This window comes from Typopeltis vanoorti, chromosome 14 (assembly GCF_054136105.1).
Source record: "Typopeltis vanoorti isolate ZY-2024b chromosome 14, IOZ_Tvanoo_1.0, whole genome shotgun sequence".
In the NCBI taxonomy this organism is placed as follows: Eukaryota; Metazoa; Arthropoda; class Arachnida; order Uropygi; family Thelyphonidae; genus Typopeltis; species Typopeltis vanoorti.
The window spans coordinates 85986901-86000579 of record NC_143562.1 but is presented as its reverse complement, the minus strand read 5'-3'; the positions used below and the strand labels follow the sequence as shown (position 1 = coordinate 86000579).

At 35.5% G+C, this 13679-nt stretch overlaps 1 protein-coding gene across 1 annotated transcript in view; it reads right to left on the bottom strand.

Annotated features, from left to right (window-relative positions):
• Positions 1-13679, bottom strand: part of Edc3 (Enhancer of mRNA-decapping protein 3) — a 175292-nt gene that overhangs the window by 148506 nt on the left and 13107 nt on the right. The window contains exon 2 of the mRNA XM_090404406.1: positions 3020-3201. Within this exon, the coding sequence (XP_090260532.1) occupies positions 3020-3183 (164 nt within the window). The 5' untranslated portion in view covers positions 3184-3201. The remainder of the gene's footprint in view (positions 1-3019; positions 3202-13679) is intronic.

Sequence of the window (13679 nt, the reverse complement as noted above, 5' to 3'; positions counted from 1 at the left end):
ATAATAATGTTTGTGTATTTTAGTCTACAGTTCACATCTGAAAGTTGCTCAACTTTTATTCACATTAAAACTTTCTTACATGTTCCTCTTTTCAATATGAAATTCAATTTTATCCTGCTCAAGACTAAATGGTGATCACATCCAATCTGAAATCCTCTGCACATTCTAGTGTCCCACACAATGAGAAAACATCACTATCTACAATAACATAGTCAACGAGACTTTTCTTATTCCTTGCATCTTCTCTCCATGTGAATTTGTGTTCTAACATTTTTATGTTAGAACATTGTGTTAGTAATAACCAGTGCATGTCCTGAGCAGAAATCCAAGAGGTATTTGTCATTATTATTATTAACTTTGCTCTTTTCTATAAATTTTACCAAAATATTTTTGTATATCTGACAATGATTTCCTACTCTGTTATTTAGATCCCCAACAAAGACCAACTTTTCCTTTTTCATTGTGTGAGTTGCTTTCTCTAAAACCTCAAAACATTCTGCCGCGTCTACATTAGTAGAACTTCTGTGGGACCATAGGCACAAATAAGTCTCAATGTCCAGTCCCCCATTCTGATATTTGCTCACATCACACTTGATACTGCCAGCCATTCAAGAAGATAATCCATGTATTTAGTGTTGAATACTATAGCTACTCCTTCTTTTTCCTGATTGTTATTGCCTGAATATAACATTTTGTATTTATTGCTCAGAAATATCTCACCAGTTTTTGTCTTTTTTTTTTTTTTTTTTTTTGTTTGTTTGTTTCAGTCACCCCTATTATGTCGATATGGTACTTATCAAATTCCTCAGCCAGTTCCATTTCTTTGCCATTCAGGCTTTTTATATTAACAGTACCGATCTTGAGCTGTGACAATTTTGAGCTGGGATGTATTTCAGGATTTGTTCCAGTAGATGACTTTTTGCTGTTAGTCATGGTTCTCTGATGAAAACAACGGGAGGCCTTGTTTAACTATTGATGTCCCAACTGGCATGAAATTCTGTCATGTTGTGCCATCATTTTACATTGTGGTTTAGGCCAATAAGAATACAATTTGGTTAGTTAAATCCCATATTGCCAGCCCATCCTTGTTTGTTCAGAATCCAGGTAGATACCTAACAGGGTGCACCATGAGAAGGTGAGGATTGGACATTAGGTCAGAAGCCCTGGTCGGTTCTCTGCATTCCATTAATGACTTATGTGGAGGTCTCCTCTCAGTTATACTGCTTTGATCCTTAAGCCAGATACAAACAAAAATAAAATGCATATGGCAGTATGATTATGTGATCACAGCAAGGCTATAATGTAATTATTATTATTATTATCTATGATATAATATTATATACAGTAATCTATAATTTATCTAACCTTCAAAACAATGACCCTTCAATTAATGAACCCTTGAATGTCAACTGACTTCTGGTAGAACACTATCTGGTTCTATTTTAATCATCTGACCTTTCAAATTATCAGAACTCACCATTCTGATAATTCAAGAGTTGGATAAATTACACAGTAGATATTGCATCAGATTACTGTAATATAATAATAATGTAACAACAATAATATATTATCAAAACCACCTTTAAATCCCCTATAAATTTAAAACATTTGTTTGCAATTAACCGAATCCCCTCTCCTCTCTCTCACATTCAGAGGTATACTAAATTAAATGTACATGCAGGTGAAAAGTGGACACATAGTGGAAAATCAGAAAAGGGGAACACGAACACCGTTTCTGTTTAATCCACTATAGGAGAATAACTCTGGAAAATGATCTGGAGACACTCCATAGGATTGAATAAAAAGGTACACAACTCTTACATCAATTCAGAACAGGGGTTGAAAGAAAATTCAAAGAGTGTAATGTTTCATTAAATTAAACAACCAAATCTAAATAGAAATGGGAGTCATAAAATCTCTAAGGTTTGGTCAACATATCCAACATGACAATAACTCATTCAAAGTACCACATTGCAGTAATGACATATTCAGAATGGTCATCGCAGCTCTACAAACTAGGGTAGTGAAAGCTATATCTGGTATACCAAAGCAGCAAATTTCCTGCAATTTGCTGCTTTGTAGGACCTAGACCTAAAGAAATGTCAAGAAGAGAACTCCAGTTCCTCCTTTCCCCCAGTAAGACTATGCAATTTCTTATTTCCACACTTAACAAAACTTTAGGTTAATTATAAATAACAAGATTTCAAGTGAAGGATAATAATGGATAATAACTCAGAAGGACATGGCCTTGTGGAACAGAATGCTAGGCTTTCTTGAAACATTACATAATATAAGAAAGTGAAAGGAAAATTCAGTTAATATTTGATTTCTGAATTGGTGATGTAAGTTTTTTCCACCATTAAAGGTCAAGACAGGCAAGTTAAGTGTTACCAGACATACTGTAATTAAAACAAGTTACTGTTAAATTACTTTATTAATTTATTATTAATATATCAAGGCTACAGAAATTATTTTCTATAGCCTTGATAAAGGCTGAAACATAATTTTAATTATTATTATTATTATTACAGTAATCTCCATGGAGTCGTTAAATTTATGGTGGGAGGCCCACTCAACCATCAACATCTCTATCATATTGAATCTTGAAATCATTAAAATTTTAATTAAAGTTACCTCACCTAAAACAGCAATGAATCTAGTATAAATCTAGCATAATGAGTTAAGCAACATTATACAGATACACAGATGTTGTTAGATATGCTAACTTCTCCATTCAGTTATCATACATACCCCAGTGTAACTTCAGGAACCTGACATACAGTTCCATTGCGCCTTGTATTTTTCAGAGATATGGTTTGACTTTTGTCTTTGAGGCCCACTCAACCATCAACATCTCTATCATATTGAATCTTGAAATCATTAAAATTTTAATTAAAGTTACCTCACCTAAAACAGCAATGAATCTAGTATAAATCTAGCATAATGAGTTAAGCAACATTATACAGATACACAGATGTTGTTAGATATGCTAACTTCTCCATTCAGTTATCATACATACCCCAGTGTAACTTCAGGAACCTGACATACAGTTCCATTGCGCCTTGTATTTTTCAGAGATATGGTTTGACTTTTGTCATCAACACTAGATACCTTTCCTTCAAATATACCTAGAACACCTCCGCAGTCAACTGAAACAAGATAGCCATGCCAGCGACTACTCATAATGCTTTTCAGATTAACCTATAAAATGTTAAAAACCAATGGGTGAAACTTAAAATGCAGTATAATAATATATTTTCTATGAATGCAAATAAACTTTTTAAAGAGAGAACTATATAAAACATCAACAATGGAAGGAATAATACTTGTGGCTTTAAACAGCTTGCAACTTGATCATCTAGGATATATCTGCAGAGCACAAATGAAATACTGAGTGGCCAAATGAATCAGATTTGTCTCAAAATTCTCTGTCAGAGTAGATTTGAGATGTTATAAAATTAAAACTCATTTGTTCAGCCAGTCACTTAGCCTGAAATTCAATGCATGTTCTGTGATTACCTAAACATGCGAGAAAATTTCCATCTTTGGATATATGCAATCGAGCTAGAAAAATAAAAAAATAATAATAAAACCTTTTGCTTATGTGTAGCAACTGAAAATATAATTAATTTTATTTCCTATTAACAGCATAAATGATTTATACAGTGCATTTTTGGGATGGTATGCAACAGTACTGCATACTGACAACTTTATTAACAGTGGCATGGGACAGAGATGCAGCACATTAGTACATTTAGAAATTTGTAATATTAAGTAATTTTTACAAGTTTACCTCATGTGAAAATAACCTTAGTTATTTAATGATATTTAAATTTTCATCTATTATTAAGATATGTTCTATATAAAACTTTTTTATATTTGCTAGATTAAATTTTTATTAAAATATTTATTTTTATATATCTTGTAGAATAAATTTATGATTAAAAGCCATGTGTCATATATGAAGTAAAAAATCAGTAAATAAGTTTTAGTTTTCTTTTCATATCCTTTTAATTTTCAGTTTCACATGATAGCAAAGAATAAGTACCAGTAGTACCTACTGTTTTTTTTTTTTTTAAAGCACTGCATTTATATATATCATCATGGACAAGAGTAAGTTTCTTGAAGTGAGAGTAAATCGCAAAAGAGGCCATTGAAGAAACACGTTTTCTTCCAGATAACAAAAACGAATCAGCCTTCATAACACAAACATACAATACACACTGAATTGAAATAACAGGTAGCTATCAGAAGATGTAACTTTTCTAATAAATTCTCCAGAGATCCAGACACAAGAAAAAAAATGCTTAAAGCAGTTTTGGTGGATGCCACATATTTGCCAATGCAACTACAATTGTAAACAAGTAAATTTCACAAGAGGTCTAACCATCATCATCATAATAATTACACAAATTTCTGAGAAAATGCTAGTGGCTCAAAAATTGTACATTTCTATATTTCACATTTTAAGGAAACAGTATAATGTTGAAAATGTAACTAGAAGAGATGAGGGCAAATTTAATGATATAAAAGATATTAATTTTTAACAATATGAAATAAAGGGCACATGGCACCTTTGCAGTTTTTTTTAGAAATTCAGCATTTTAAGTGTAACAAATCTGTATTCCTCACCAAATTCTTAATATATCTTCAAGATGTCACAACATGTTCTGATAGTATGAGGGTGGTCTGAAAAGTTCTCGGCCTAACAATGAAAACACGGATTTATAATTTCAAAATTATTTTTATTTTTCAACATAATCTCCCTTAAGATTAATACATTTATTCCAGCAATGCTCCAGCGCCATTATCCCATCCCTGTAGTGGTTCTCAGTAAGATCTGCAAAATATCCCTCTACAGCTGCAATCACCTCTTGATTCGAAGAAAAACTCTGACCAGCGAGGAAGAGTTTTAGTTTCGGGAAGAGATAAGTCAGAGGGAGCTAAATCTGGGGAAAAAAGTGGTGGATGTTCCAACAATTCATAGTGCAGATCCCTTAATTTTCCCATTGCCAAAACACCTTTGCGGGCAGGTGCATTGTCCTGATGAAAGATGATATTTTTCTTCCGCAAACTGGGTCTTTTCTAATGAATTTTTTCGTCGTCTGGTTAACAGATCAGAATAATATTCTCCAGTTACTGTTGACCCTTTTCAAGATAATTAATAAACAAAATGCCTTCAGCATCCCAAAACACCGATGCCATGACCTTAACTGCCGATGGAACCAACTTTGTCTTCTTTGGCACTGAACAACCAGCTTCTGTCTACTGCTCTGACTGCTGTTTGGATTCTGGTGTGTAATAGTGAATCCAAGTCAAGTCCATAGTAATAAATTGAGGCACAAAATCAGTTTTATCTTGTTAAAACGCTCCAAGCACCGTTCAGAGATTTTCATGCGAGTGCATTTTTGACTGCTGTGAGTAAGCGCGTCACCCATCTTTGCACAAAGCTTTTTCATTTGCAATTCTTCATGCAAAATATATCCCACAAGTTCTTTTGAAATGCCTATAATCTCAGCAATTTCATGCACTTTGATTCATCGGTCATCCAATACCATATCATGCACATGATCAATGATTTCTGGTGGTGTCACTCACCCTTTTTTGGATGTCCTTTAGGTGGATCATCTTCAAGGCTGGTATGGCCACGTTTAAACTCAGCAGCCCATTTCTTTGTTGAAAACGAATGAGAAAAGTGCCTATAAACTTCGAATGAATTTCATTTGGCATTAGACCTTCTTTTACAAAGAATTTTATAATCACATGATACGCAATTTTATCCGTTTCAAGGGATACAGACAACACTTTTGCTTCAGACAGCTGTATAAAACAAACTACTTGACAGAATGACTTACAATTTCATATAGATGTACCAACTTAGAATAAAAAAAAAAAAAAATCATGCCAATAGTGTTGCCATCTATGGTCGAGGCCGAGAACTTTTCAGACCACCCTCATACTATATGATTAAATGTGCATTATTACTAACTCGGAGCCTCCGTGGCTCAGTCGATCTAGATGAAGCCCTTTGATCGGAAAGACCTGGGTTCGATTCTCGTCTGCGACGTGAGGAACCTTTATCTCTTCACTAAAGGTGAGTTAGCCGGTCTCATACAGAAGTAGAGGGTTTTTTTTCATTCAAAAACTCAGATTTTTTGTCCCTCAGAACAGGCAAACCGGCCCCGTGAACACACACGGATTACAGTTACGAATACTTATGATATGTGGAAGAGATAGAGTCCTCACCACATCATCACACCTGTAGTTAACGATGAGTCACATCACTGTAGTCAACCTCCTAGATAGGAGACGACACATGAATGGAATTATTAACTTCTTATTAACAATTTTCTTCCAAATTAATCTCTTATCTGTCGCGTGTTAAAGGGTCAAATCTAAAGTTTTGGCTTTCTAAGGCACTTTTAATGGCATCAATCTACCTGAGTTTGATTCTTGTCATGACAAGAGGTATTTTAATGTGGGCTTTTTCAACTGTAGATGAGTTTGCCAATCTCATATGGAGGTAGCAGGGTTTTTCTCCCGGAAACAGGTTTTCAACCCACATACAAGGGATACTCAAAATTAACAGGAATCTGAACTTGGCGTGTGCACACATGCATTTTCCAGTTATGTATGATGCTGCTAGGCATCATGAGTGTGCAGTTTTCCATGTCAGTCTGGCAAGTAGCTTTTTTTTGTTAGTGTTTACAAGCAAGTTTGGCAATTTTGTGGCAGACTCCAGGACAGGCAGTGAACCGACATTTTTATCAATGTTTTGAGAGACTGCTTGATAGTGTGCAACAAAAAAACGGCCAGAAATGTGGAGTAGTGGAGATTGCTCCACCATGACAATTCCCCCAGCTCACACGGTCTTGTCTGTCCAACAGTTCTTAACATAAATAACATAAAACAACATGTTGGTAGTTTCCCTCACCCTCCCCTAATCTCTCAATTTCTCCATGTGACGTTTTCTATGATTTCCATGAATAAAGAAAATCATGAAAGGCAGCAATTTGTTGATGTAGACAAAGTGAAAGAAAAGTTGCTCGAGGCCATAAACAGTATTCCAGTTGGACAGTTCCACAACTGTTTCCAGCAGTGGGAAAAAACATGGGGACAAGTGCACTGACTCACATGGAGAGTACTTTGAAGAAGACTAGAATATGTTATTATAAACTTGAATAAATTTAAAAATAATAATAATTCTGGTAATTTGGGGATAACCTCCCCCTCCCCCCCGTACATGCAAATTGGCCATGAGAATACGTGGAAGTTACAGACAAAAAAATTACTGCTGGCGGGTGGCATAGTGGTTGATAGTAGAGGAGATGGATCCGGTGGAGTAGAGATGAGATGAGATCTTGGTCTCTTTGCTATTATCTTTGCTATGACAAAGATAATAGCAATAGATCTTTGTCATTCTTTGAGTCTTCTTTCTTACCATCTTGACACCAAACACCCTAGTCAGAACTTTTGTCAGAACTTTCATGTCTGACATCTCTAGTCTTTGATCAAATTTTTTTTATTTCTAACTCAACTCACAGATCCATAAGTTAAAATTGGTTTAAGAACTGTCCTGTATACTGCCAGTTCAGTGGTTTGGATAATTTCTCTCTTATTCCATAAAAATTTATTCATTTGGCTTCCAATACACCAGTTTTGTTTAGTCTACTATTTATTTCTACATATAAATTACTATCTCCATAAAAATTGTATATAAAATAGCCAAAGTATTTTACTTGTTGTATAGGTATTCCATTACTGTAGTTTATGTTTTCAGGTTCTTATCTATTTTCATAGTTTTTTGTATTTTTATTGCTGATTTTCATTTCAAACTTTAGCAATAATTCAATTTAGTTAAACAGTCTTGAAGAAAGGTATTGATTAATTTAAGAGTATAACATCATCTGTTATCAAGAAAGATCTCCAATTTTGATATTATGTTTAATATCAATCATAGTGTGATACTATATGGGTGACAAGTAAGGATGGAGAAGCCTTACATCTGATATTACGTCAAACTCTTCCTGTACCTCGTTCATTCTTAACAGATAATGTACTACTTAAAAAGAGTCTATATAATAACCAATTTATATAATTTTCAAGTTTTGAACTTGAAAATAAGTTTGCCACCTTATCATATACCTTTCCCAGATGAAACAATCTTACGATTTCTTGACCATTTGTGTTAATATAACAATTCAATCCTAACAGCTATCTGAGCTGAATCCCACTGTGTTCATTCCAAGTTCTCTTTCACAATTTTTCTTAGCCTCTTCCCAAAATTTCACATTTTATTTTGTTACAGATAGTACGTACTATGACAGCCTGACTCTAATCATCTGAATTTTGACCTTTTGAGTATTATTATTATTTTCCTGGCCCTCATGGAGTCACAAGACTCATCGCAGGAGGGCAACACTAGTGAACACAAAGTCCATCATACCACTTCTTAAAATCATCCACAGTCTGCACATTCACCACTCTCTCAGGCAATGCATTCCATGCCCCTACCACTCTCCACACAAAAAACTTACTTCTTACCCTTTTACTCACTACCATCTTTTGCAATGTTCAAGGATGTCCTCTTATCCTTGTTCTTTTCCCTCATTCTACCATATGAAAAATCTCTTCAGTGTTAATACAATAATAACCCTTCAACAGCTTAAATGTCTTGATAACATTTCCCCTCCCCTTTTGCCCTCTATCCACCAAACTCTGCAGTCTGCATGACCTCAGTCTATCCTCATAATCAATGTTGTACAGTACTAACTCCATTTTTGTTATCCACCTCTGTATCCTCTCCAAGGTTACTTCATCCCCTTCAAATCCATGTGCCCAGATCTGAGCACATAAATCCAAATGTGGTCTGATCAAACTTTTATCCAATGGGACCAGGACACTTATTTCTCATGGGCAATGTTCTCCTCAACACTGCTGCAATTCTCTGAGATGTCTTCACAACCTTTGCAATATGTCCCCAGAACTTTAACTCTCTATCCACAATCACCCCAAGATCCCTTGCTTCCTCCACTTCTTCCAGTATAACTCCATCAAGTGAGTATAAAAGCATTCCAAGTTTAAAAACCTTACATTTAGTTGCATTTAACTGACATCCCCCATGCCTTTGCCCACCCCTCCAGGTTATTCAAATTCTCTTGAAGAGTCAAAACATCAGCACTATTACTAATAACCCTCCCAAGCTTCACACCATCTGCAAACAACTAAATATCTCCCTGTAGTCCTGTAACAATATCATTACAATATCATGGTCCCAGAACTGAAACCCTGTGGAACTCAACTTGTAACCTTCCTACTTCCTGATACTGCTCCCCAATATACAGCTCTTTGATATCTATAAGAGAGCCTATCACCAATCCAATCTGCTAACCTGATATGCAAATCCATATGATGCAAATTAAAAATTAACTTGTTATGTGACACCCCATCAAATGCCTTGGAAAAATCCAAAAAAAATGACAGTGCATGCCTTACCTTCATGCACTCTCTTGTTCCTCTATTGTAAAAGGTAACCAGATTACTAAAACAAGAGACCCTTTAACAAATCCATGCTGGCCTGCATAAATAATATTACCCTCATCTACCCAATTCATTATATGAGTTCTTACCAATTTCTACAAAAACTTAACAGCTACAGAGGAAATACACACAGGCCTATAGTTTGATACCTCCATTCTACCCACCATTTCACTTTCTAAACACCCAACTTAATAACACAGTCAGTTCCATAGCACATTCATAACATCAGGGGGCGAGGATGTATTGTGGTTCCCTTATACAAGGGAACCATAACCTCTCTGCTTCTGTATGCCAATGTCCTCCTCATTACCATTGTAATTCATTGAGCTGTTCTTACAATATTACCAGTGTGACCCTAAATTTCAAGTCTCTGTCCAACATCACTTCCAGATCCTCAATCTCTTCCACTTTCTTGAAAATTTCCCCATTAATTGTATACTCTCCATAACCTTACCTACCAAATTCAAGACCTTGCACTTTGCAACACTAAACTGACAGCTCCACTCATTTGCCCACTCAACATAGTCTACTGTGATCCTCCTACAAGGCCACAAACATCTGCTCTACTTCTCATAGTTCCTCCAAACTTTGCATCATTGTACTGGTTTATCTGCACATCACCAGATAAGCCAATCACAATGTTATTAATGTACAAGTTAAACAATCATGGTCCCAAAACAGATCTCTATGACAATCACTAGTGACCTTCCTCTTATGGAATACCATTCCTCCACACATAACCTGCTGATGCTTATCTGACATCCAATAGTCTGTGAACTAATCCCATCTGTTTCAATTTAGCTACTAGCTTGTCATGCGGCAGTATATCAAAGGCCTTTGAAAAATCCAAGCATACCACTGGATAAAGCATACTCCTTTATCCAGCGAATTTGTCACCCTGTAATACATAAGCAGATTTCTAAAGCATAACCTCTCCCTAACAAACCTATGCTGACCATCATAAAGAATACTACTATTATCACTCCATTTCCAAATCATAGTCCTCACCACTTCTCGAACACCTTAACATGTACAGAGTGGCCACAATCTTATCCTCCCCTTTGTAAAGTGGAACAATTCTTCCCACCTTCCATTCCTTTGGGACTCGTCGAGTTGCAAGACTCATGTTAAACAGGTATGCCAAAGGTGCCATTAATTCCCTAGAACATTCCTTCAAGGAAAAAACACATGGTGATATTTATTGTCAAGTCCACTGCCTTGTTAGCATCAAGTTTACTTAATTCTTCATACAATTCCTGCTCATTCACCATCGGTCCTTCCTCCACCATACCCTCTACACCCCCAGCTTCTCATGATGTAGCCTTCATGAGGATGAAATACACTGATAATCTACTTGTTGAATACTTAGATTATATCCTCAGCGACGGTTAACAATCTGCCAGTGTCATCAACTAACATCATTCTTCTGTGTTAATTTTTCTTTTACTCGTCCCATATCAAAAGAACTCAACAGTTTCCTAGCTTGATTGGCCAATTTCTTCTCATAATGCACTTTTGCTGTCTTTGCCAAACAAGTCACCTTCCTGGCCTGCTCTTTGTACTCTTCATGCAACTGATTGTTACCAACATTCATCTTGTGTTACCTCCATAGTGCTTTCTTCTTCCAGATTTCACACTTAATCTCTTCATTCATTCATTTTATTTCTACCTTATTTAGCCTTTTCACCTATGGAATGCACTCAAACATTCTTTCCAGAACATCTTTTATCTATGTCCTCCTCCTTCCCCATGTTCTTGTTCCCTCTATCTTTCCTTCTAAAATTACTTTACTCAATTCTCCAGCTGACCCTCTCATTATATGTCTCGTCTTCCTATTCATGATGTCTCTGACTACTTGGTTCTTTGTGTTCATCCTTCATAGCACCTCTGCATTTGTTATTTTATCTCTCCATGAAATTTTGAGGGCTCTTCTATAGCACCACAATTCAAATGCTTGTATTCTTCTCATTGTCCATTTATCTAATATCTAGTTTTTACATCCGTAGTTTAAGACCACACATGTATTTTTTTATTATTCTTAGTTTTGTTTTGCTGTCAGTATCATTTCTGAGGATGTATCCATTATTCCAGAAGGCTGCTTTTGCCTTTTGGATTCTGGTTTGTATTTCTTCTTTCCTTTTCCCAGTCTCTGTGAATATGCATCTAAGATAATTGTATATTTCCACTTGTTGTATGTTATGACCTAACACTTCTAGTTTGTTTTATATTGTACTTCCTTTATTTATTATAATGTGTTTGGTCTTTTTAAGGATTAATTCTACTCCATACTCCTTTCCATTTTGGATTATCTCAGGGAAGCCTGTAATTCCTAGAGTGTGTGTGTCCCCAGGTGGCAGATTGGGGAATGCTTCCTAGATATGGGTGGTAGGAACGAAATGATATACCTCCTGTGGACCAACAGGCAGTCAGGGCCATCTGATCCAGAATGGACAGCCCAGAACAGTGACTGATGAAATAGGGAAATTCTTCCCCTGAACTTGGTTCTTGGGACCCCTGTATAGTATTAGCCCCAGTGTTGTATTATGGATAGACACAGATGCAAAAGTATGCCATGCAATCTGACTCACCATCAGCGTGATCCAGTGGCCTGTCAGGCTGGACGTGTGAGATATGTACTGCAGGAAAAGACAACCTCATGAGAATTACCACCTGGAATGTGAGAGAAATTAATCAAGTTGGGAAACTGGCAAATGTATATAAAGAAATGGAGAGAATGGGAATCAATATCTTAGGAATAGGAGAAACTTTTTGGAGAGGCGCAGAGACCAATTTGATATGTCTCCCAAATGGAATACAGTACAACGTCATCACATCAGGGGGAGAACAAAACAGGAAGGGTGTAGCCTTTATTTTGAATAAAGAACTAGAAAAATCTGTAATCTCAATATACAGAAAATCGGAATGTGTAATATTGTAAAATCACACCCTAAAGACCTCAACATCATCATCATCATGCAAGTATATGCACCAACTAGCACAGACCTATTATTATTACGGGTATCTCCATGGAGTCAGTAGACTCATCGCGGGAGACCCAAACTAGCAAAACAATATCTGTCATATCTCTTCTTGAATTCATTTACAGACGAAGGGCTCACAACTAAGTCAGGCAATGAATTCCACTCGTTCACCACCCTCCAGGCAAAAAACCTTGTTCTGACCCACACTCTTCTTTAATTTCCAGAGATGACCTCTTGACCTAGACGAAGAAGTAGAAGGATTTTACAATCAAATAAGTAAAACAATAGAAGAATACAGAGGAAAGAAAGACAAGGTTATAATTGTGATGAGAAACTATAATGCAAAGATTGGGAAGACAAGGATAAGCAGACATATAGGACTATATGGATTATGACAAATCAATGACAGAGGAGAACGACTGTTGGACTTTTACAACCAAAATGACCTAATAATTAGACACATTCTATGAACAAAAAGAAAGCACAAGACACATTTGGACTGCTACGGATGGAATCACAAAAAAAACAAACAGACTTCATTTTGACTAACAGAATATACAGAAAGAGTGTCAAGAAGGTTGAAGTAATACCAGGAGTAGACTGTGGCTCAGACCACAGATTACTGTTAATGACAATTAAAATTGAATTCAAGAAAATAAAGAAAACAATAAAGACAGTAAAGTGGAATTTAAAAAATTTAAAAGCAAACAAAAAAACATTCCAAGATGAAATAAGTAAAGAACTGAAAAAAAGAAAAAAACTAACTGGGAAAGCCTTAAAGAACCAACAGTTAGTACAGTAAAAAAGGTTAGCAATAAAAAAGAATGAGCTAGACAAAAAACAGTTAATACTGGACTTAATAGAGAAAAGAAGGAAAGTAAAAAACAAAGGACAGGAAGAAGAATATAAGAAATTGGATAAGCAAATTAAAGACAAATGTAAAAGAGTAAAACAAGAATGGATCAATCAAAAATGTAAAATAGAAGAGACAAAAAAAATAAAATTACAGAGAAATATAACAAAATTAAAGAACTCAGAAGTAAGAAAAATCACATTAAAGGATCAATCAAATATGGAAAAATTATTGTCAAGACCGAAAATATTAATAATAGGTGGAGAGAATACATTGCAGAACTATACGATGACAAAAGCAGATCA